The sequence below is a fragment of the Rhizophagus irregularis genome, chromosome 7 (assembly GCF_026210795.1).
Source record: "Rhizophagus irregularis chromosome 7, complete sequence".
Classification (NCBI taxonomy): Eukaryota; Fungi; Glomeromycota; class Glomeromycetes; order Glomerales; family Glomeraceae; genus Rhizophagus; species Rhizophagus irregularis.
Window position 1 is genome coordinate 1,729,290 of NC_089435.1, and position 26,171 is coordinate 1,755,460.

The 26,171-nt window shown below is 32.7% G+C and overlaps 4 protein-coding genes across 4 annotated transcripts; all 4 read left to right on the forward strand.

Moving 5' to 3' along the window:
- Positions 1-8,705: 8,705 nt before the first annotated feature.
- On the forward strand, positions 8,706-10,735 carry OCT59_027181 (uncharacterized protein; the record flags this gene model as incomplete). The annotated part of the gene is made up of 2 exons (XM_025329529.2): positions 8,706-8,763; positions 8,934-10,735. 2 exons carry the CDS (start codon positions 8,706-8,708, stop codon positions 10,733-10,735), a joined length of 1,860 nt encoding a protein of 619 aa, XP_025167492.2.
- A 65-nt stretch (positions 10,736-10,800) lies between these two features.
- On the forward strand, positions 10,801-11,369 carry OCT59_027182 (uncharacterized protein; the record flags this gene model as incomplete). The annotated part of the gene is made up of 2 exons (XM_066136785.1): positions 10,801-11,291; positions 11,366-11,369. 2 exons carry the CDS (start codon positions 10,801-10,803, stop codon positions 11,367-11,369), a joined length of 495 nt encoding a protein of 164 aa, XP_065993237.1.
- Positions 11,370-16,921: 5,552 nt separating this feature from the next.
- On the forward strand, positions 16,922-18,442 carry OCT59_027183 (uncharacterized protein; the record flags this gene model as incomplete). The annotated part of the gene is made up of 1 exon (XM_066136786.1): positions 16,922-18,442. One exon carries the CDS (start codon positions 16,922-16,924, stop codon positions 18,440-18,442), a length of 1,521 nt encoding a protein of 506 aa, XP_065993238.1.
- Positions 18,443-18,515: 73 nt separating this feature from the next.
- OCT59_027184 (uncharacterized protein) lies at positions 18,516-18,785 on the forward strand (the record flags this gene model as incomplete). Its single annotated transcript, XM_066136787.1, has 1 exon — positions 18,516-18,785. The coding sequence occupies one exon, from the start codon at positions 18,516-18,518 to the stop codon at positions 18,783-18,785; it is 270 nt and encodes an 89-aa protein (XP_065993239.1).
- Positions 18,786-26,171: the final 7,386 nt, after the last annotated feature.

The following is a 26,171-nucleotide window of genomic DNA, read 5'->3' on the forward strand; positions in this document are numbered from 1 at the left end:
CCTCGGTCTAAAAAGATTACCCCTTCTACGAATACCGTTGATAATTGTAATACACCTCCATCTGGTCCTAGTCGAACCACTACTGATTCACCCCCGAGACCTATTGCGCGACCTCGGAGAAGGAAAACTGATTTACCACCTACGCCTGAGTCGGACATTTACCCTTTTAAATAATAGTACACTTAAATTTGAATAGACACCCAAATTTTAAAAGACATCTAAATTTTAATAGACACCCAAATTGAATAGACACTCAAATTTTAATAGACACCCAAAAATTATATACACCCAAACAAAAAACATTTACGGACCTTTTTATAATACATCATTTTGTATATGACAGTATTTACATACAATAGCTAGTAATAGTTAAAAGAAAAATACGCATGATAGATTAGAACTCCCTTTTTAGTTTTGTTCATCCTTGATTTCATGGTTTACCTGCTCCTTCATCGGTCGTGTTGTTGGAGCAGTCTATCATATATAATAATTAGATAGGGTCTGCCCCTCGGGATAGATGATGGACTAAATGTTGGGCACATTTCTTTTGATAAATGCCCTCTTAGAATAGTTCTTCCGACTTTACATAAAATAAATAAATAAATAAATAAATACTTAAAATTTTATCTAAATATAATACTACGCCTCATAATTCGGCATTATCTCATTGTTACGTATCAAAAATCACAAAATAGAGAAAATTTTCTTAATACATATTAAATATATAAAATTTTTTAAAAGTCATTAAGAAAATGATCGGCATATACTTAATTTTTTTATCATACTTAATGCTTATAAAACTATTATAAATCAATAATTTAATGAAATTATAATTATTTAAATTATATTGTTAAACAGATGTATTATTTTTTTATTAAATATTTATATTAAAATTATTTACAATTAAGTATACGCAAAATTTTTTTAAGTAAAACTAGAAAATAAGAATCTGCTGTCGCCACAAAGACAAGTCAATTTTTAATTTTTATCAGAAGGAAAATTAATAATGCATTCAAAAGCTTTGGTTTTTCTGCTATAAAATACTACGTAACACTTTCATTTTGTTGCACTGGATGCAGCGATACTTTACGATAGTAATTTTTACTGATTTATAGCCAGATCTTAATTATAAAAATATAAGTTGCCGAAAATCAAATTCAAATTACATATATTGCTCAGTCTTAATATATATTTTCTCGAGTTTAAGTCAAAAAACTTGTGGAAAGAGTTCGCTGATCTTTGTATCGTTTCTTTAAGTATATGTATCGTTAAATTTCACTAAAAATATAAGTTAAAACATTAATGATAATTTTATGGTATAGTGAAACTTTAAGTATTAATTTTCATAAAAGAAAAGGAAACAAATATTTTGTTTAAAGTAATAAATTTTTTGTATACTTCGTTTCTATAAATTCACATAAAATTAATTTTTTTAGTATTTCCTAAACTTAATTGGTAAAATCAGTTTGATAAATATTTACTTTATTATATTCAAATTTTTATTATTTTGGAGAAAAATATCTCAATAAATCCATTAATAACTTTAGTAACTTTTTGACCTCATGAAAGACGATTAAAGTTGTATCTATATATACTATTTAATTACATAAGTTTTTATTTTTTTAAGCGAAGCATAGTTAAAATTACTGATACATGATTTTATTTATTGTTTTTTCCAATAGTAGAAGTCAGAAGCTTCTTGCCGGAAAAAGAGATTATAAAGTTCAACCAAAAATTCGGAATTTATACCAATTTTGCATTATTTAGGTTTAACAAGTATAGCTATTAACTTTATTAAAACTAATAGAACAATTTTATTGTTTACATTATTGCTTATTGTAAAAATAGAAATTATAGGTAAGCTGTAACCGGATATTTAAATATTCTCATAACAAAATGTGGCAGTACAAAAATGAAAAATAGTAACTGTTGATCTGTAATTACTGATTTTGAATATATTATTTCTTTATTTAGGCTTACCAAACTGATTTACAATTACATTACGTAAATTTTTATTTATAGTACTAGCCGTTAACCCGTTGCTTTGCAACGGTATATATATATATAAAAAAGCGTGACCTGTATGTAACAATTAATTCTGGCCGGAATTATGTGATCGGCGCAGAAATTTCCTTTTATGGAGTATTTGTGAAACCAAAATTTCCTATTTTGTGGGAAGCAAAATTTCCTTTTTGAAAGTTGGTGTAATGTCATGTGATAAAGTGCCCAATAGGAGCGATGTTACGCAATTCAAATTTATTTATACAGGGTAGTCTAAACATTACGGTTACACACAAAAACAATTATTATATAGTATAGATATAGATGTACTTGAATAGTAATGCTTTGTATATATTTCTATTACAATATTACAATATGAGATTATTACCGCTTAAATTTTAGTATTAAATTTTGTAAATTATATTTATAGGGACGCGTTTAATAGTTATATTGTTCATTTTTCTTAAATCAAATTATAAATCAAATTATAAATAGTATTGCTAAATATCACCGCTGGTGATTGTCATCTTACCAGAATTAGGGTAGAATTTTGGGCAGAATTAAAAATGACATGAAAATCTGGTCATTTTCATTATAAAAACCGATAACTTTTTTTCATTATAAAATTTTTTAGTCCTTTTCTAATAGATAAATTAGTGATATAGTAGGGCAAACTTGGGGGTTCTGGGACAGCGGCTATCACATAGGTCTAACCATAATTTAGTGTACCCCCAGACCACCTAGCCTTGTTTTCTGATATGATAACACTATACCTGTTTTTCTATCCCCAGACCACCTAACCTTGATTCCCGATATGTTAATACTTGATAGCTAAAAAAGAACCCCCAAGTGTTGTAGATAAGATTAAAATCATATATTCCTAGGCATTATTACCACGCATGGATCCATTCCAGGGTATCATAATTTTATGCTATATCAGATTGCCTTTATAAGTGCCAAAGGTATGAAGGACACGAAGTGTCTGTAATACCGATAGCACGATTCAGCAATCTATTGTGGCATACTATTTTTATGATACTCTAAAATGGATTCATTCGATGATTTAAGCCATTCATGCTCTAACCAAAAATTTTTAACAGGAAGGCAACTAGACATATTGTAAAGCTTTTCCTGCTATACGAAAAAATCTGGGACAGCGAAGTCTAACCAAAAATCTAACCCAGGTCTAACCAAAAATGTATAGCAGGAAGGCAACTAGATATATTTTAAAGCTTTTCCTCCTATACGAAAAAATCTGGGACAGCGAAGTCTAACCAAAAATCCAACCCAGGTCTAACCAAAAAATGTATAGCAGGAAGGTAACTAGACATATTGTAAAGCTTTTTCTGCAATACGAAAAAATCTGGGACAACAGGTCTAACCAAAAGTCTAACCAAAAATCCGTCCAAGGTCTAACCAAAAAATATACAGCAGGAAGACAACTAGACATATTGTAAAGCTTCCCCTGCAATACGAAAAAATCTGAGACAATGAAGTCTAACCAAAATTTAACCCTAATCATAAATTGCTCTGATTCTTTGACGAAGCCTATTTTCATACCGATTTTGATAGTAATAAGATGGGAAACATTTTAGAATTTATTAATTGAAGAAAAAAATTTTTAGGTTATTAGTACACAACCAGTATGGCAACAAGCAATCGAACTTGTGATAGATGTGGAAAGGCTTTTGCAACTCCACAAAAGCTTCGTGGGCATCAAAATAGAAAGTTTCTATGCAAGCCTGCAGCTAAACCTCAGGATCCCACACCTGAGATTGTACAATTGCAACCACAACTGGAGCAATTCCAGGATCCCACACCTGAAATTGTACAATTGCAATCACAACCGGAGCAACTCCAGGATCCCACACCTGAAGTTATCCCAGCTCATGCAGAGAAAACTCCTAACTTAACAATTGATGAACTAGCAAAATGGTTAGCAGAACCTGGTGATTACAATCAATATACTCCACGAAAAAGAAGAGCTCCCCAAACAGATAATGAATGGTTTGCTTATATGCAAGGAGATTATAGAGGAAGATGGTGTGATATTCAATTTGTAAAAAGAGTTCATGATCCTGCACGTTCACATAAATCTCTAAAACATAAGACAGTATGGCAAGCTAATCTTAAACCAAATGTTAGAGATATACCATATTTTCCAAGTATAATAGCTGATACCCGTCAGAAAATAACAGAAATTCTTGAGAGTGAACTTGAAGAAAAAGGGCAAATCAAATCAGCTATCACTATATTGGCTACATATACAGATAATAGTGGAACAAATAAACAAGTTTATCATAGAGGAGTCATGCGTGTACTTCTTTTAAAGAATGATATAGATGATCATTTAACAAAATCAGCAGTGGATATCACGGATAAAATTGTCAAATTTATGAAAGGAGGGTCTGGTTGGAAAATTGTTAGTATAGATATATTAACTATTGAGACGTATACTTACCGCCGAGCAGAAGGAAGCTCATACATTCTTACACCTAAGGCACTTGCAAATAAGAAGTGCACTATCAATCCGGATAACAAAGATCTCATAGATCCGGACACAGGCTTGCTCTCTGAAAAATGTTTGCAAGGGGCTTTAGGTGCTTACTTTGCATATAAAGATGGGCATACACAAAAACTTGAGCGAATCTTTCGGGCAGAAAAATTTAAGCCATACTTGGAACAAGTCAATCTCAATGCAATTCCCATGCCCACTCCTGTTTATCCACGCATATTTAGCAAGATTGAGGACCTCAATCCTGAGATCTCCATTAATGTATGGGAATGGGAGGAGAAAACTGGTATTCCAAAACCTGTTATTGCAAGTAAGAATTACAACCGTCAACATATCATTCACCTCATGGCCCTTACAGATATTACAAAATCAGATGAAGGAAAGTATGGTCAGAAGAATCACTTCCTTTGGATTAAGAATCCTGATGCTTTAATATACAAAGATACATCCCACAAGGGAAAGAAGCATCTTTGCAATCGGTGCTTCCAAAGCTTTCCATTGTCTAAATCTTTAACTAATCATCAGGAATGGTGTTTTGGATTAGGTGAGACACCACAAAGAGTTGAGTTACCAGTTAAAGGTAAGAATGATTTTGAGGAGTTTAAGAATTTTAACCGAACAATGTATGCTCCATGTGTAATTATTGCAGACTTTGAGGCTGATAACAGAAAGTGTAATGAAAACTATGGTGGAAATATGCATAAGATTATGGAGCAAAAGGCTAATAGCTTCTGCTATATGGTCCACTGGATTGAAACTGATGAGACATGGGGGCCATTCTTATACCGAGGACCAAATGCAACAGAAGAGTTTGTCAGCAGACTTGATAAAGAATTAAGAAGGATTAATGATGTTTTAGAAGTAAAAGTAGAACGTATTATAACAGAGGAAGCTAAAAAGGAATTCACTGAAGCAGTTAGTTGTTGGATATGTAATGGAAATTTCAATCAGGGCATGCAAGACAAAAAAGTTTGGGATCACTGCCACATCACAGGTAAGTTTCGTGGGGCTGCTCATAATGCATGCAATCTTAAGCTTCAAATCGAAGCATGGAAGACTCCAATTCCTGTAGTATTTCATAACTTCCGTGGCTATGACTTCCATTTAGTTTGTGAATCTGTTGGACGATCAATTGGAGCATATCAAATCAAAGTTATTGCAGAGACATTCGAACGTTACAAATCCATGAAGGTAGGGCAATTCAAGTACATTGATAGCATGCAGTTCATGTCCTCCAGTCTTGCAAACCTTGCAAAGAATTTAGGGACAGATAAACCCCTCACAAAGCGACACTTCAAAAACTTCTCGTCTGAACATATTGACTTAATCACACGTAAGGGGGTTTATCCTTATGAATATATTGATTCACATGATCGTTTCAAGGAGACAGAACTCCCATCTATTCATGACTTTCATAGTACTCTTGGAGGAAAGATCACTCAGGATAATTACAAACATGCACAAAAAGTTTGGAAGGAATTTGGCTGCAAGAACTTGGGCGAGTATCATGACCTTTATCTTAAGACTGATGTTCTTCTCCTAGCAGATGTCTGGACAAAGTTTCGACAGACAGCGATGCATCATTATGGACTTGACCCAAGTCATTATGTCTCTGCTCCAGCACTTTCATGGGATGGCATGCTTAAGATGACTGGAGTCAAAATAGAGCTATTCACTGACATGACCATGCATGATTTTACTGAAAAGGCTAAACGTTGTAAACGGTCGAATATCAAGCATGAGAATATGATAAAATTCAATCACCAAATGTAATTGTCAAATATTAAGAACGAACAAACTAATTATGAATTGGCGTGGATGGATAAATAATTAGCCAAAAAGGATAAACATTTAGAAAGAGTAATGATCTGCATGATGTAATATTTATTGAATGATTGACAAAGAACCAATAGGATAAATAGAGTCGATCAATTGGGGCTTAGCAATCTTTAACAATAAGAACGATAAGAAAGAATAATTATAAGCCACAAAAGATAGATTATAAGTAAAACATATAAAGCGGATTAAAAGAACATATAAAATAATGTCAGAAAGATTAAAGAACGTAAAATAATATAAAAGATAATATAAAAAGATAATACAAAGATACTATAAAAGATAATATATATATATAAAAGATAGCATATTAAAAGATAGCGTATTTAAAATATAGATAGTATATTAGGAAGATAGTTCAAAGATAATATGTAAAAAGAACATAAAAGATAGTATATAGATAGAATAGAAAGTAGCGTAAAATTTGTATAAATAGAGAACAGAATTCAAAGTAATTCCATAGTTCTCATCCACAGAACTCAATAAAAATATAAGTTTTATTTAATTATTTGTTAATGAAGTTTAATGTTAATTAAAGGTAATAGGTTCGCCCTAAACTTTAATTAATGTTCGCTTAATTAATTTTAATTAAACAAATGAAAATTTTAAGATGAATTAAATATATGTTTTTGAAAAGTAATAATTCGTAGCGAGAGCTATCGAAGTTTGAAATTAAAGGTAAAAGTGGATATAATTTGGGGAAAATTTAGAGAAGTTAATTTTATTTTATATCGTTCAACGTTTTATATTACTAACGCTATTTATTTTGTGAACCAAGAATGTTGTTGTATGTTGTTCGTTAATTTTGTTGTTTGTTAATTATGTTGTTGAGTAATCGCTTGTTCGTTTATTTGTTTGTTTGTTTGTTTGTTTGTTTGTTTGTTTGTTTGTTCGTTCGACCATGAGAAAGCCCGTTCGATGTGGTAACTCTGTAAATTGATGACAGGGGGAATTGGGAGATCTCATATGGTGCATGCTCGCAAGAAAGGAAATGATCATCATCACATGATTATTATTATAATGAATATGAAAATTTAATTTCGTTAGTAAGTCACTGATAGGTATTATTAATCAATATTTTATTTTAGAATTTATTTTTAGATTTCAGGTTTTGACGAGTTCAAAAGGAACCAATAAATCAATGAGGATTTAACGTGTTAAAAACTTGAAAAGGTGAAAGATTGGGGTTTGAAGTTGTGCAAGTAATCATTTAATCGATAGAAAGCACAAGAATATTTCTTTCGGGAATAAAGTACCTGAGAAATTTCATAAGGAGATGGGGAAGCGAAAGATGAATTTTAGAATAAAGATTAATAATGGGAGAACACCAATGTATTATCTGGGGTTCATCTGTGTGGTATGGGTTATCTCTGAGTTTGAATTTTGGATAAATGCTCGAGATTGGAAAACTTTTATTCTTCGACATTAAAGATTATAACGTATGGGTTACATCAAATCTGGATACCCAGCTCAATAATGCGCAAATTGCTTTGGGGACAGGGAATGAAAATTGTAAAGACACCTACTATCAAGAAATATTGAAAGAATAAAATAGGACAAACCTGTAAACTATCATGCTTTTACCCAATGGGAAAAAGATAGAGATAAGCCCAGTATAGGTCCACCAATTTGAGGAAAGATAAGTTGGTTTAGATGAGTTTTATGGATAGCTGATGACTTTTGAAACTGGATTTTGGAAGGTTAGATTCACCCGTTAAGAGACGAGTCGGCCAACGAAGGAGGAGAAGACGGATACGTTGTATTGTTACAGGTCCTAGGCTACATTTCAGATGAGGGTTCCTGGTGTAGTGTGCTAGGTCACGTTCTCATTACAATGTTCTGTTAAAAGAAGATAACATAGAAGGATATTTACACATTAACGAGCCGTATAATGAACATTACGTGCAGTATTTAATAATAGAGTAAAATCCGAAAAGAAGGACATTTATTTAAAAGAAGAACATTTGTTTGAAAAAGAATATTTATTTGAAAAGGAACATTTATTTGAAAAGAAGGATATTTATCTGAAAAGAACGACATTTTGTGTGTTATAGATTAATTTATATAATATAGAATATATAGTAAGAAGGATTTATGTGGACGATAAGAAAGATTGAAAATTTGCAAACTTTAAAAGTTATGAAAATTTTGGAGTTTGTGATATGTGATATGTGAAATTATGAATCTCGGTGATAGAAGATAAATTTTAGAATGTGATATTATAGATCTCGGTGACAAAAGATAAACTTTGTGGAGCAGTAAAAATTAATAGTAAAATATGGCATAGTAAATATATAGAACCGAAAGATGGAATCTAAAGATTGAAAGAAGCAATCTACTTAAAGATAAAAGAATGTTTAGAAGATTGAAAGTAGAAACGATAAGAGTGAAATATATATATATAAGAGGAGGTGAGATTTTAGTTAAGATTCTGGATGAACGATTGCAACGATAAAATGGTACGAAACTTGGAGAGTTGATTACGAAAATCACAAATTAAGACACGATGAAAATATCAGGAATGTAGATATAAACGAATTAAGAGGAGAAAATATAACATGTGAAATATGTTATCCAATAGGAGATACACCAGAAGTTTTCAAGAAATTTTGGAAAATATTGCAAAAATTTGAATATACGATAAAAGATTATAACGCAGAAACTATAAGAGCGTTATTAAATTTATTGAGTATAGATAGTGAAGAAAGAAATAATTATACAAAAGGAAGGACTAGAGATGCATTGGATGTAATGGTCGAATCGATAAGATACTTGAAACAACCAGTATTAAGAGAAAAAGGATTAAAGATAATAATAATAGTAATCGTGAGAGATTGTATAGAAAATGATAAAGAAGATGAAACAATGGACAGATTGATAGGGAATGAAGAATTAATAAGATATGGTTATATTTTGGAAGATTGGGATGTAAATATAAGATTTAGGGAATTTTATGAGTGGTATAAAGAAGCTATAACAGATTTTATAGAATGTAAAGATAGCACTATTAGAAGATACAAAAATATATTATATGAAGAGGCTGAATTAAAAGAAGATGAGTCAACAGAAAAGATAGAAGCGTTCAAACAAAAAATTAGATTAATGTTGCACACAATGCACATAAGAGTTCGTGAACATGGTTGGGAAATTAGCAAGGAAATAGTTGGAAAAGTTTATGATAAGATTAGGGGGTTTGAGCAATTAAATATAGATGAAACAGATAGTGATGACACACCAAGAAGTTATACTATAACAGAAACAGACGATGGGGAAGAAGAAAATTTACCAATTAGTAAGAATGAAGAAATGTCAGATGAGGAATCTGATGAATCTAGTGAATCTAATAATGTTGAAGAAACAGAAACAACAAAGATATTCGAAGAAATAATTAGAATGGATTTAAAAAGAATGGGATATGATGTAGAAATAACAGAAATTGAAAGAATAAGAAAATTTGGAGTAACCGCAAAGATAATAACAACGTACGAATTTATGAAGAAATATTTAACAATATGGAATCTTGAAGATGAAGAATTAGATGAGCGAATATTACAATGGAGAGTTGAAAACACAAAAGAATGCGAAAGATGTGAAATTGAAAGATTAAAGAAAGAATTTAAAATCGGAAAAGAAACTTGCATAGAATGTGAAAAAGATATTGAAGAAGAAAATCCAACAGATGATGAAGATGAAGTGGAAGAGGATATAAAAGGACCCGAAATTGGCTCAAGTAAAAAATCAAAAAGCAAAAAGGAAAACAAAGAATTGAAGAAAACACCTATAATACCAATAATACCAGTACCACCAATAAAACCAAAGATAACAATGGCAGCAACAAGAGATGAAGTCAGGGCAGATCTAAGAGCAGTAACAAGTACTATGTATGGTCATGATATTGGGCCAGATTGGAACAATTTAGCAGTACCACCAATAACATTGACAGGATTACAAGGAGAAATTCAAGCGAATACTAATGCGATAGGAAATTTAAACGCAAATAGGGGAGCTATTGTGGAATTACCAGCATTTTATGGTACCAGTGGAGAAGATCCAGAAGAATGGGCAGATAAATTTGAGGAGGCGTTTACAGCGAATGGTTTAGGGAATGATGATGCACAGAGATTTATAATAGCAAAAGCGAGATTAATGGGAGGAGCAGCAGATTGGTTAAAAACTGAAGGAGTAAATATTGCCGATTGGAATGTTAATGGGGATCATAATTTAAGATTAAGAAGAAGAATAATTGGAAAGTATGCGAGTGATGAAATTAAAGATAGATGGCTAGAACAATTAGAAAAGATTAGACAGAGAGACGAGAATGTAACTCAATACCTTACGAGATTTAAATATATGTTAAAGAGAGTGGGAGGTGATGCAGAGTAGCAGCAAATCAGCAAAAGAGGATTTTTATTAGAGGATTAAAACCGGATTTTACTAAGGACGTAGTAATGGGAAATCCAGCAGATTTAAATGCAACATTTCAGATAGCAAAAAACGTAGAAAGAGGTTTAGAAGCATTAACAGATAAAGTACAACCAAAAGAAATTAATGATGAACAAAGAAGACAAGAACCTATTGTTCAAGGGAATGTAAGGAATAATAAAGAGGTAAATGTAGATGAATTAGCAAGCAGTTTTGCGAAGTTACAAATTAAGATGTTAGAAGATGAGAATGAAAGATTAAGAAATTTAGCGAGTCAGAGTCATAGGCGATTGCCACAAAGAAACCAACCAATACAAAGAAATCAACCAATTCAAAGAAATCAGTCATTCCAAAAAAGAGTACCGACATGCTATACATGTGGTAGAGTTGGTCATTATTCAAGAGAGTGTCCGGAGAAAAGAAGGAATGCAAAAGTGAATATGATGGACGAATATGATGACCAAGAAAAATATGATTATGATGAATATGGATACGAGGAACCACAATATAACGAAATGTATTATACACAAGGTTATTACGATGATTATGAAGATAGGGAATTAAATTATCATAATGAATTGTACGCAAAAGATAACGCGGTAAAAACAAGAAGACAAACAAGAAGGACGGATCCAACAGTGGGATATAAAAATAATAATGAAGAAGGAAATTTACAAGAAGAATTAAGAGAAGCAGGAAATAGAATGGATGATAGAGAAATACCAATTGGTACAACGGCACCAAATTATATACCTGAACGAACTGAACAGAATGGGGATAGAACGATAGGATCAAGAAAAATGAAATGGAGCAATAAAAGACAAGATTATTACGACCCAACTGAAGGACTAAGAAAATGGAGAGAAGCAGGAAGACCAACAAAACCCAGAGAGTATGGACCAAAATTAACTGACGGAATACCACCTTACGACATCGTGGGAGACGTGAAAAATTGTAGAGCGAATATAACATATGGACAATTAATAAGCGAGAATCCTAAGTATCATAAGCGATTGAGACATATAGACCAAGAAGTATAGACGAGAAAAATTGACTACACTCGGTGGGAACTATGAAAAATGAGGAAAAAAGAACTACAGCAATGAGAACGGAATTAGAAGTTGAAGATCAATTAGTGAATGTAATAATAGATACTGGAGCAGCAGTAAGTGTGATAACAGATAAATTAAGAAGAAGATTGAATATACCTATATTTGGAAAAAGTAAATTTAGATGTACAATAGCAAATGGACAAAAGATAGCAGCATTAGGAAAAGCAAATATAACTTTGAGGTACAAAGACGAATTAGAGATATTAAAAGAAGTTGAAGTGATCAATTCAGAAGAAGAAGATCTAATTTTGGGAAATGATATATGGAAGTTGTATAATGCAAAAATAAATTTTGAAGATCATACCTTAAGAATAGAAGAACAGGGAGAAATAATAATGATTCCAGTAGGATATGAAAGAGAAGTAGCATATGAAAGTGAGGAGAGCGAGGACGATGAAGAATACGAAAGTAACGATGAAGGAGAGGTATTCAGAATGCACCAGAATTTTAAATAGAAAGTCTTGGCTCTGAAGAGAGAGAGACGGAAAAGATGCTCGAACCAAGTGAAAAATTTATGCAAAAACTAAGTATAGAAAAAGTAGAAGAACCGATTTGGGAAAATATGGTAAAATTACTATTAGAATACCAAGATATCTTAGAGTACGACGAGGAAATAGAAGAAAGAACAAAAGCAGCGCAACATGAGATAAAAATAAAAGATGGGATAGAACCAATAAAGCAGAGAAGATATAAAGAAACAGATGAAAAGGCAAAATTTATAAGCGAAGAAGTAGATAAATTGTTAAAACAAGGAAGGATAAGGAAATCAAAAAGTCCATGGAGTTCACCGGTTACATTAGCAGGAAAGAAAACGGGAAAATATAGATTCTGTATTGATTACAGAAAGTTAAACAAGATAACTATAATGGATAGTTTTCCTTTACCAAGAATGGATGAATTACTAGATAAATACAGGAAAGCAAAATGGTTTTCAAGTATAGATTTAGCGGCAGGATTTAATCAAGTAGAAATGAAAGAAGAAGATAAAGAAAAAACAGCATTTGTATGTTCAAAAGGATTATTTGAGTATAATGTAATGCCGTTCGGTTTAACGAATGCACCAGCAACATTTCAAAGATTAATGGATGAAATATTAGAAGAATACATAAACGATTTTGTAGTAGTATATATCGATGATATTATGATATATTCAGAAAATTTAAAAGACCATATGGAACATGTGGAAAAAGTATTAAAGAAGTTACAGGAGAATAATTTAATAATAAAATTAAAGAAATGTAGATTTTTGGAAAGAAACATAGAATTTTTAGGACATATAGTAGGAAATGATGGATTAAGGCCAGACGATAAAAAGATAGAAAAGATAAAAGAAATGAAAGCACCAACAACAGTGAAAGAAGTAAGATCATTTTTAGGACTTTGTTCATATTACAGAAAATTTGTGAAGAATTTTTCAAAGATAGCAAGACCAATAAGCAATTTGAGAAAGAAGGGAATACCTTTTATCTGGGGAAAAGAACAACAAGAAGCGTTTGAAAGATTGAAAGAAAAGTTAATACAATATCCAATATTACGACATCCAGATTGGAAGAAAGAATTTTTATTAATAACAGATGCATCAGGAAAAGGACTAGGTGCAGTATTAAGTCAAAAAGATGAAAAGGGAAAAGAAGTAGTAATAGCATATGCGAGTAGAAGCTTATTACCAGCAGAAGAAAATTATCCGATAACAGAATTGGAATGTTTAGGAATAGTTTGGGGAATTCAACATTTTCATAAATATTTAATCGATAGAAAATTTAAAGTAATAACAGATCACAGTGCATTGAAAGGATTAATGAATGCAAAGATACCAAAAGGAAAAAGAGCAAGATGGGTAATGGAATTACAGCAATATAATTTTGAAGTAATACATAGGTCAGGAAAAGAAAATACGAATGCCGACGCATTAAGTAGGTTATTAAAGATAGTAGAGGATCAACCAGAAATAGTAATAATTGATGGAGTAGATGGATTAGGAAAAACAAGTATAGTACAAAATTTAATTAAAGAATGGGAAAAACAAGGATTAAAAGTAAGATTCAATACTTATAAAAGAAGAAGAAAAGATAAAGATGAATTTCACGAATCAAAGATGAATACAGAATGGAAATTCAGAAAAGAAGTAGTGGAACAAATAAATAGAAGAATGTTAGAATATGATGAAGATACAGATATAATAATTTTAGACAAATCACCATATTGTGAATATTATTATCAAAAGACGAAAAGCTTTGACAGAGGATTAATTACTCCGCATGGAAATCATGAGATGGAAAAAGAAATATTCAGATTGAAAGAAACGATAGATAAATCAATAGTGATATTTTTAGAAAAAGATGGCGACGTATGTTGGAAAAATTACATCGGAAGAGAAACAAAGAAAACGGAAAAATCATCATATCCAACATTAAAGAAGGATGAATATTTGGACATGGTTAGAATGTTTGAAGAAAATCAGAGCGTGTACAAAGATACCGAAAGATACAGTCGAGTAAAAGTTAAAAATGACAATAGTAGTTGGAGAAAAGTATTTAAAGAGGTGGAGAAATGGAGAAGAGCACAGAACTAAAAATACAGAACACATAACGAAAATAACAAATTTAGAAGCGAAATCAACTAAAGAAGTATTATGGAAGAAAATAATTACAAGAGAATAATTAACAATATCGAAAAGGAGAATAAATATGAATTGAAAGAGGGAATTCTATATAGAGTGAAAGGACAAAACAAATTTAGAGTAATTAGAGATTATGAATACGAGGGATTGATGTACATGATGCATGATAATGAATTATCAGGACATTTTGGGATAGAAGCGACATTAGATAGAATAAAAGAAAATTATTGGTGGAAAAATATGAAAGAAGATGTAGAAGAATACGTAAGAACGTGTTGGAATTGTCAAATGAGAGGAAAACCAAGAGGAAAGAACGAATTGACATCAATAAAGATAAATGAACCATTCGAAATGATTGGGATAAATATAGTTGGACCATTAAAAGAGACAGAAAAGGGAAATAAGTATATTGTAGTAGTAATGGATTATTTTACGAAATGGCCCGAAGCCGCACCACTAAAAGAAGCTACAGCGAAAGAGGTAGTAGAATTTATTTGGAGAGACATAATTTGTAGACATGGATGTCCAAAGAAAATAATTAGCGATAGAGGGACTCATTTTAACAATAAAATGATGGAAGAATTAGTAGAAAGATGTGGAATAAATCATAGATTAAGTACACCATATAGGCCACAAACAAATGGTTTGGTCGAAAGATTCAATAAAACTTTATGCGAGGGATTAGCCAAATTAGGAGAAGAAAATTGGGATAAACATATACCATCTGTATTATTTGCATATAGAACAAGAAAGCAATCATCAACAAAAATTAAACCTTTTTATGCGACATACGGAAGGAGAGCAAAACTACCATTAGATAAAGATGAAAACAAGATAACATTAGCTGACAGAGTAAAGGTATTAATTGAAGAGCTACCGGTAATAAGAAGGAAAATAAAAGAAAATGTGAAAGAAGCTCAAGAGAGACAGAAACAACAACACGACAAAAGGGGAATTAGAAAACCTAAATTTGAAATAGGAGAAAAAGTATTATTATATGAAGCATGGAGAGAGAAACAATGGTCTGGAAAATTACAGAACAAATGGAAAGGACCATATTTAATTCACGAAGAATTTGGAAATGGAGCGTATAAACTCAAAGAATTAGACGGAAGAATACTAAAAACACCACAAAATGGAGAATGGTTAAAGAAATTTTATGATCGAGAGAGATTTACACCAAAAATAGTAATTAAAGGAAAAGAGGTATTCAATAAGACCCGAGTTCGATTCGATTAGAATTATTATGAATAAGACACGAGTTTGATTCTATTAAAGTTATTTGTGAGGTCACAAATAGCGAAGGGGGGGATAATGTAAACGGTCGAATATCAAGCATGAGAATATGATAAAATTCAATCACCAAATGTAATTGTCAAATATTAAGAACGAACAAACTAATTATGAATTGGCGTGGATGGATAAATAATTAGCCGAAAAGGATAAACATTTAGAAAGAGTAATGATCTGCATGATGTAATATTTATTGAATGATTGACAAAGAACCAATAGGATAAATAGAGTCGATCAATTGGGCTTAGCAATCTTTAACAATAAGAACGATAAGAAAGAATAATTATAAGCCACAAAAGATAGATTATAAGTAAAACACATAAAGCGGATTGAAAGAACATATAAAATAATGTCAGAAAGATTAAAGAACGTAAAATAATATAAAAGATAATATAAAAAGATAATACAAAGATATTATAAAAGATAATATATATATATATAAGATAGCATATTAAAAGATAGCGTATTTAAAATATAGATAGTATATTAGGAAGATAGTTCAAAGATAATATGTAAAAAGAACATAAAAGATAGTATATAGATAGAATAGAAAGTAGCGTAAAATTTGTATAAATAGAAAACGGAATTCAAAGTAATTCCATAGTTCTCATCCACAGAACTCAATAAAAATATAAGTTTTATTTAATTATTTGTTAATGAAGTTTAATGTTAATTAAAGGTAATAGGTTCGCCCTAAACTTTAATTAATGTTCGCTTAATTAATTTTAATTAAACAAATGAAAATTTTAAGATGAATTAAATATATGTTTTTGAAAAGTAATAATTCGTAGCGAGAGCTATCGAAGTTTGAAATTAAAGGTAAAAGTGGATATAATTTGGGGACAATTTAGAGAAGTTAATTTTATTTTATATCGTTCAACGTTTTATATTACTAACGCTATTTATTTTGTGAACCAAGAATGTTGTTGTATGTTGTTCGTTAATTTTGTTGTTTGTTAATTATGTTGTTGAGTAATCGCTTGTTCATTTATTTGTTTGTTCGTTTGTTCGTTTGTTCATTTGTTCGTTCGTTCGTTCGACCATGAGAAAGCCCGTTCGATGTGGCAACTCTGTAAATTGATGACAGGGGGAATTGGGGGATCTCAACGTGGAGGAATAGCTATGGCTGGACACCGTTTTCTAAAAGCCAATAACCCTAAGATGGGTGACTCTTTTAATCCCTCTAAACCTACTACCTGGATTTCCTATGTAGATGCAAACAATCTGTATGGATGGGCTATGAGCCAGTACTTACCTATTGGTAATTACAGATGGGAAGCATCTCCAGAATATTTCAAACAGAATCCAGATAAGCAGAAGCAGATACTTAATGTAATTCTTAATACAAAACCAGATGCTGCCCGTGGTTACTTCCTAAATATCAAAGCGCACTACCCCCTTAGGACTCATGATTATCTACAAGATTTACCTCCTGCAGTTGATAGTATAGCTGTAAAAAAGGATAGGTTAAGCCCATATATAACCAAACTTGTTGATAACTTAGATGGAGGGCGATTTCCTGAAACAGAGAAGTTAGTTCCACATCTTGGTAAACATGAAGATTATGTCATACATTACCAAGAGCTCCAGTATTACATTAAGTTAGGCATGGTTGTAGATGAGATTACACAAGTCCTATCATTTGATCAAGATAACTGGTTAGCTCCTTATATTGCAAAAAATACAAATTTACGTCAACAATCCAAGAATTCATTTGAGAAAGACTTCTTTAAACTCATGAATAACTCAGTCTATGGCAAGACTATGGAGAATGTACGTAAGTATCAGGATGTCAAGCTTATGAGAATGATCAATGAAAATGATGAGAAGAAATTCCTTAAGAAAGTTCGCAAGCCCTCCTTCAAGTATGCTCGTCAACTTGGCAACACACTTGTAGGAGCACATATGGGTAAGGCTAGTGTTATTCTCAATAAACCTATCATTATCGGTGCATCTGTCCTTGGTCTCAGTAAACTCTTAATGTACTGCTTCTGGTATGGTTTTGTCAAAGAGAAGTATGGAAACAAAGTACGACTTGGATATATGGATACTGACTCCTTTATCTACCATGTCGAGACAGAAGATATTTACAAGGATATGGCAGAGCGTCCAGATCTCTTTGACCTTAATGATACCAAGACTATCGGGCTTTTCAAGGATGAGACTCCTGGAAATGTAATTACTGAATCTTACCACATCCGTGCAAAATCCTACCACTATGTCTTGGCAGACAAGTCTACAAAGTCCAAACATAAAGGAGTAAGCAAGAAGGGTATGAGTGATATGGCTAAGGACACATATTTCCCATCTTTAGGTGGAACTTTATTAGATGATACAGTAGAAAAAGATGAAATCTTCGATCCTATGACTCAAGTATATCGGGACTGTCTGTTTGAAAATAATATCTTCTATGCCAAGAATGTGGGAATGTGTACAAAAAATCATGTAATATTCCTAATCGAGTCAGAGAAGAAGGCATTATCCCCAATCGATACAAAACGCTGGATTTGGTCAGATGGTATATCCTCCTTACCATTCGGACACTGGCGTATTCAAGTATATAAGAAACTTCTTGAGCGTGGCACAAGTCATGAGGCAGCAGAAAAAATAGCTATAGGAACCAGATTACCAGAGAAATATTAGAATGATATAGAATAGTTTAGTGATACTTAGGTATATATTAATAATAAATTATATTTTTTTCTCAGTAGTTAAAATGGAAGACGATCCAATCTATGATATACATAGTAAAGAATATATCGATGACCTAGTGCATGTTACAATTCAGAGAGGTCTCTTTAAAGATGTAGAGGATGCAATAAAAAGTATAAAGGCATTAGCTAAAATGGTCATAAGTTCTAAGACTAGTATTGATGCATTTATGAAATGCCCTGTACCAAACATTCCAAATGCCTTTTATGACTTAGTAGAGGCATTTTATTATTCAATACTAAGAGAAAGACAATCATTAGCACATGACATCTAACAGATTTCTGGGAGGTGTCATATGATAAGATATTCTATGGAATTCTTCAGAATTCTTTGGAATTCCAAATTTTTTTTTCGTAATAAGAACTAATGTCTTTCAACCAGGTATACACTGAACTACTAGTTATATTACCAGCTTCTGTAATACATGAGGCATGGATTCGTCTCACAACAAGGAAGCGCAGTCCACTATCTGTGTCTGATGCCAGTGGAGTAAATTCCATGGTAGAGTTATTTTTGAAACATGAAGTAGAAAGATACCAGAAAAAATTAGCACGTCAGAGACTAACTGTTAAACAGACATATATGCCAAGAAACAGAATGACACAAGACATGATTAGTGAAGAGGTTTCCATACTTCAGAAGCACTTGCTTGAATATAATAAAGTTACTTTTGGCCGATTCATGCAGAACCTTACTAAAGAACATGAGAAATTGATCAAGACAAATCATCAGATACGACATGAAATTGATACCATGAAGAAGCAAGTACGAGAAATAGAAAAAAAACTTGCTTCCATGTCGTAGTTCCCATTATTCATCAAGAAATAGACGAATGGGTACTGTTGCTTCACTCAAATTTTGTGTGGACTGCGCATGGGATTTTTTTACTGTGCATAGACTTTGCATGGACTTTGCATGGGAAATTTTAACTGCACATGGGCTTTGCATGGGCTTTGCATGGGACTTTTTTACTGCACATGGATTTTTTTGTAAAAAATGTTGTCTAAGATTAGAAGGATATGGGAATTCCTTCCCACAATGCTGACAGGTACGATCAGCTAGTTTTTTTTTATAGGCTGGCTATCTACTGCAAAAACATTACGTTGTGCCTTATGTACAGAGAGAGGAATTGAGACAACCTGTCCATTTACATTTGCTTTGAACTCACCCTTTACTACAGGTTCCCAACCTGCACGATACTGCCACTGTGTACCAAGTATTAGCAATGATTTGTCCTTACCATTTCGATCCTTCTCGGTAGGTATAACAGAGAATTCGTCTGATATAGTGACTGTATTTGTACCTTCACCAATAGTTATAGGAATTTCATTGATAGTGCCAAGAGTTTTGGTTGATCCAGCTACACCATTAAGTGCATGTATATTCTTTCGATCTATTTTGAGACCTAGATGCTTAGCTACATTCTCAGAGATTACTGAAGAGTCAGACCCTGTATCGATCATAGCATAGGGTATGCATACATTTTTGATTTTACAGGAAATGGTCGCTACATCATTGGGATCATCTAACTGGAGAAAGTTGATTTCTAAGGGTCTTGACCAGTATAGGTTTTTCTGCTGATAGGCACGTATTGCATGGTTCAGTGTTTTGTCTTCTTTCTGTTCTACTTCAGATGGTACATCTGCAGGAGAAGTTGGTAATAGTGGAGTTGCTGTATTTACAGCATGAGCTAGAGGAGATAAAATGTCTTGCATATTTGCTGAAAAAACATCCCAGAGTTTCTTTCTTTCACTAACTGGATAGTCACTAACAAAATGGTTTAAAAGCGGGTCTTTCAGATTCTCATATGCTTAATTGGTATAAGCATTAATCTGTAGGAGGATTTCTTTAGAACATTGTGCTGCTAGTGAAGCAATTATAGACTTCAGTGCTGCATGAAAGACTTCATCAGTTTTCTTGAGAATAGGTTCTCTTTTAGATTTGGAAGTACGGGATTTTTTCCCTTTGGTTTTTACCGAAACTCCACGTTGATGAGTTTTTTTTTTACACTAAAGCAATTCTGAGGTTCATCCTCCTCCTCTTCTTCTTCAGCTAACTCTTCCTCAGTTTCTTCATCAGTTTCCTCATCACTTTCAGATTCTTCATAGTCAACTATGTGAGTATTGTTAACTTTCTTAGCACGTCTACTCTGTGGACACTTGTTCTTGGAATGACCTGTTCTACCACAGTTTGAGCAATGACATTTAGGAGAAGATTTGGTTGTCTTTGTCACCTTTTTAACCTGACCAGTTCCGAAGTGATCTCTTCTTAGATGTTGTGTTTGTCCACCTAACTTTCTGGTAAGATCACTCTCAATGAAAGTATGTATTGCTACAGGATTTGTTATGTCACCAGTATAGCCAAGACGTACTGCTATATCTGCAAACTTTTCTAATGCAGTTCTATTCTGTGGTTGTTCTACTATAGTGGTTGGATTTTTTCACCCTCCACTTTCATACCATTTATTACGCAACTCATTAAAGAAAGCATCAAGATCAGCAGGAGCAGCAATTCTAATTCTCATTTCTAAAGCATCAGGCAAATGATTATATAGATAAGGTAAAATTTCAGCATATACTTGTCCTTGTGCTAATGATCGAATTCTTTTTGCATATGTATCTGGTGTATCTATAGGAGAAAATGATTCATTCATGAGTGCTATTATAGCACCTTGATTTGTTCCAACCATCACATCTCTATATTTTCCTTGCAGCCAGTTTAGAAACTCTAGTTCTGTATTAATAGCAGCATTGCCATTATATGGATTATTTACTGGAACAGGAATAAATCTACCAGACATTTTATTTTTCATGACATTGCACCTCATAGCAGCATTAAAACCAGCAAAAGCTAGTGGACGAGCCATCTCATTGACAGCTCTAAGCTTTTGATAATAAGAGTCTGGCGGCTCTTGTCCATCATAAAATGGTAACTGTGCAAGACCTGGTGATATAGTATGCATGACATCTTGTATTGTAGCCATGTTTGAAGGATTGTTTTGTAACGCTAATATTTGTTGTTGTAAATTTAAAATATTTTGGGCCTGTGCTTGTACCTGGGTCTGTGAAATCCTATATTGTCTTTGCCAGTTTTGTGCCTGACGTATACAACCTGCATGCCTTCTTCTCCAACGTTCTGTATCAGCATTATAACGTAACATCAGCCTGTGTGCATTCCTTCGATGCTCAGCTATCTGATTCTGTTGGTTTGCCAGTTGTGCATCTTTGCGTCTATTTAGAAAACGTATACCTAGATTGGCTATTTGTATTCCTGCAATACGTGCTTGATTCTGTTGTGCAACAGTTTCCCAGTGTCTACGAGCATTTCTCTCATATGTAAAATCATCACGTACTCTTATTAAGTCTTGATTAAGAGCATTTGTACGATCTAAAGATTCTCCAAGTAATGTCTGCAATCCTTCTATCTGATTTAGTTAGTCTACACCAATTTCTTGCATTAGAGCAGCTTGACGAATAATTTCATCAAGACTTTGAGTGGTAGCATTAAAGACATCATCTATGTCTTGTGGAATTGGAATCCTATTCCGATCAAAAAATAGTCTAATCTCAGACACACAATCTGCAACTGCCCATCGGCGGTCTAGTATTCTTAGAATAGGATTGAATAATTCATTATCTTCATCCATTTCTATCTTTCCTTTACATAAAGATAATTCTTGAATGCGTTTTTTGAGTTTATCCACTGTGTCTTCAAGCTGAATGATACGTTCATCCTGGGCAACAAGTGCCTCTTCCTTTAACTCTAAGTGATCTCGATACTTTCCAAGTTCAACTAAAGTGGACTGACACTCTGCCTTTAACTGATCGATCTCATCCTCACGTGAAACAAGATTTTTTTCAAGATAGAAGATATATCGTTCACATGCCTCTATCTCCTTTGTGAGTTTACGGATTTTCTCCTTATTGGAAATATTATTTGTTTCCTCTAATATCAGCTCTTTACGTAAAGCAAAGTTGCTATTTAGCAGATCAAGATATGCCGATTCAATACCCATCAATTCCTATTATTAAAATAGATTCTGATGAAGCATGAAATGTAGAGGTGACTTCGACTTTATGTAGAATATTTTATCAACCATCTGGATATCAGAGGACTGCCAAAAAATTGTATGAGACATCACAAAATGCTGGATATGATTTCACCTTAGATGAAGTGCAGGATTGGCTTGAAAGACAGGCAGTACATCAAGTTCACAAACCTCATCCCCGATTTATCCCTCGTGTAAGTTTTAGTTCTATACAAGTTCCCAATGAAGTTCATCAAGCTGACATTTTGTATATGCCATATGACAAGGTTGGACATGTGACTTATCTTTTCTGTCTCAATATAGTTGATATAGCATCGAGGTATAAAGAAAGTGTCCCTATAGGTTCAACCAGTGTTAAAGATCGACAGGGAATCCTAACTTCTCATACTATTGCTTGGGCTTTTGAAAAGGTATATGATGATACAACATGTCCGCTCACTTGGCCAAAATTATTGATTACAGATAGGGGTTCAGAGTTTAAAGGTGAGTGTGAAAAGTTGATGACTTCCCATGGTGTAAAGATTCAGAAGGCCAAGTCTAAGCGTACTGTTGGCATTGTGGAGCGATATAACCGTACCTTGGTTGAGAAACTATTTCCCTCTCAAGATGCATCTGACTTACTAACTTTAGGTAAAACGAGATCTCGAATCTGGGTAAAAAACTTGCCTATTGCTGTAGAAAGTATAAATAACTCAGTGACCCAACAACTTGGTATATCTTCTGTTGTAGCTATAAAAAAATCACGAGTGTCTTCCAGATCTTCTTATCCTCGTGATGGACCTGTTGGGTATGAAAAGGAGAAACTACCACCTGATATAAGTGTAAGGTACTTACTTGAACCAAATGATCTGGAAGGTGGAAGACGTCGAGCAGGAGATATGAATTGGTCACCTAAGATTTATTATATCCATATGTCTTTAACACAGAAAAATCAACCAGTTTTGTACTGGCTTATTGATGATGATGGTAAAGAATCAGAGAGATCCTTTGTGAGGGAAGAACTTTTGGTTATACCAGATGATACAGAACTTCCACCACAATGGGTACTTATGAATTAAGATAGTCTTCTACCTCATCATCTGCTTGGGAGTCTGTGAGGAAGTAGTCTTTTGCCAATTCATAGTATAACCTGTATAGCTTATTAATAGCAGACAAAAGTTTTGGCTCTCTGCTATACCAGGTCTTATAATTTTCCAAGATTTGCTGATACTTTGTCTCATTAGGTAGAATAGATTGTGCTGTTTCAAGAACAAAATTTTCTGGTTCTTCTGCTTGACGCAATTTGATTATCCTTTGTTTGTAACATAACATGAATTTACCATCCTTTGGTTTTTTGTAAAGGATGCCTGCTTTAATTACAGCAATTAGAGCTGATTCAATTTCACGGTATGTTGGCTTAGCTGGTATAGCTTGGGTAGACATCATTTTTATATCATGTAAAGTTTTTTTTAATTTAACTTATTTATACTTAATAAAAATGATTGGAGAATATACTTGTGAATATTTACATAACACAGGAAAGCCTTGTGGTCGTCCTTGTGTGAGGCCAGAAGGTTGTCGCATTCATTGGAAGACAAAATCACGCTTTCCTTGTGCTGTATGTGGTAAACCTACAGGTTCATCTAGTGGTCGATGTCAATCTCATATTGGGAGTTACTATCAAAATCGGTATGAAAATAGGCTTCGTCAAAGAATCAGAGCAATTTATGATTAGGGTTAAATTTTGGTTAGACTTCATTGTCTCAGATTTTTTCATATTGCAGGGGAAGCTTTACAATATGTCTAGTTGTCTTCCTGCTGTATATTTTTTGGTTAGACCTTGGACGGATTTTTGGTTAGACTTTTGGTTAGACCTGTTGTCCCAGATTTTTTCGTATTGCAGAAAAAGCTTTACAATATATCTAGTTACCTTCCTGCTATACATTTTTTGGTTAGACCTGGGTTGGATTTTTGGTCAGACTTCGCTGTCCCAGATTTTTTCGTATAGGAGGAAAAGCTTTAAAACATATCTAGTTGCCTTCCTGCTATACATTTTTGGTTAGACCTGGGTTAGATTTTTGGTTAGACTTCGCTGTCCCAGATTTTTTCGTATAGCAGGAAAAGCTTTACAATATGTCTAGTTGCCTTCCTGTTAAAAATTTTTGGTTAGAGCATAAATGGCTTAAATCATCGAATGAATCCATTTTAGAGTATCATAAAAATAGTATGCCACAATGGATTGCTGAATCGTGCCATCGGTATTACAGACACTTCGTGTCCTTCATACCTTTGGCACTTATAAAGGCAATCTGATATAGCATAAAATTATAATACCCTGGAATGGATCCATGCGTGGTAATAATGCCTAGGAATATATGATTTTAATCTTATCTACAACACTTGGGGGTTCTTTTTTAGCTATCAAGTATTAACATATCGGGAATCAAGGTTAGGTGGTCTGGGGATAGAAAAACAGGTATAGTGTTATCATATCAGAAAACAAGGCTAGGTGGTCTGGGGGTACACTAAATTATGGTTAGACCTATGTGATAGCCGCTGTCCCAGAACCCCCAAGTTTGCCCTACTACTGATATTACTTCTAATGTACAGGATTAAAGAAGATTTATACTTCACAAATTTTTATAATTGTAAAGAATAATTGTAAAATAAAGGTATCATAATAGATTCTGCATTCCAAAGCTTTAACTTCATCTGTCAATATAATATGTAGTTAATGAAATAACAAAGCAAAGCCATATTTACTGGCTAGTATTATAGTATGTTATTATTCTAATTAATGGACAAATAAATATTTTTCTATCTTGTTTGGGGAATAAAAAATTCAGAAGGAGCAATAAAATAATAGTATATTTTTTTATATATACTATGACTATCTTAACTTTAGTTATTGATGTTGAAATATTGTGGATAAGCAAATAAAAAAGGAATATGTTGTTTAAAAGAAGTAATTGTCCAATTATATTAAAAAGAAGTAAATATTTATTTAGTTTGAAATTTCAATCATAACATCAAAATTTGTTTTATATGATTAGTTAAATAATTACTGGATCGAGTTGTAAATCTTTTTAAAGTTGAGGTTTGAATTGGGTAAATAGTTGCCTAATTACACACGTCAAATGATCAAAAATAGGCAAAAAAATGGCGCAAATCGCATAAACTATTCGCAAATTTGTATAAACTATTTACAAATAGTATAGGTTAATTCGTAAATAGCCAAAAACAGCCAAGAATAGCCAAGAATAGCCAAGAATAGCTACTGCTTTTCGCGCCATTTTTTTTGCCAATTTTTAGCATTTCGACCTGTGTTAGTATTGTTACAATGAAAAACAATGCGACGAAGTCACGTGATATAACCGATGATCAATGGTAATTACCGGGATAATTGGTATTACCAATGTGTGATTGTATGATCAACGTCATATAGCGGGAAGATTAATGTTCGAAATGTTTATATTAAATATATTGCACATATTGCACATATGGTATATATGGCATATATTAAACATTTTAAACATTTTTAGTTTAGTGTTTTTGCTTATAAATAGACGCGATGTTTTTCGATGTAATTAGATAGGTATCCAAGTCAATAAGATATTTACCGATATTAAATAA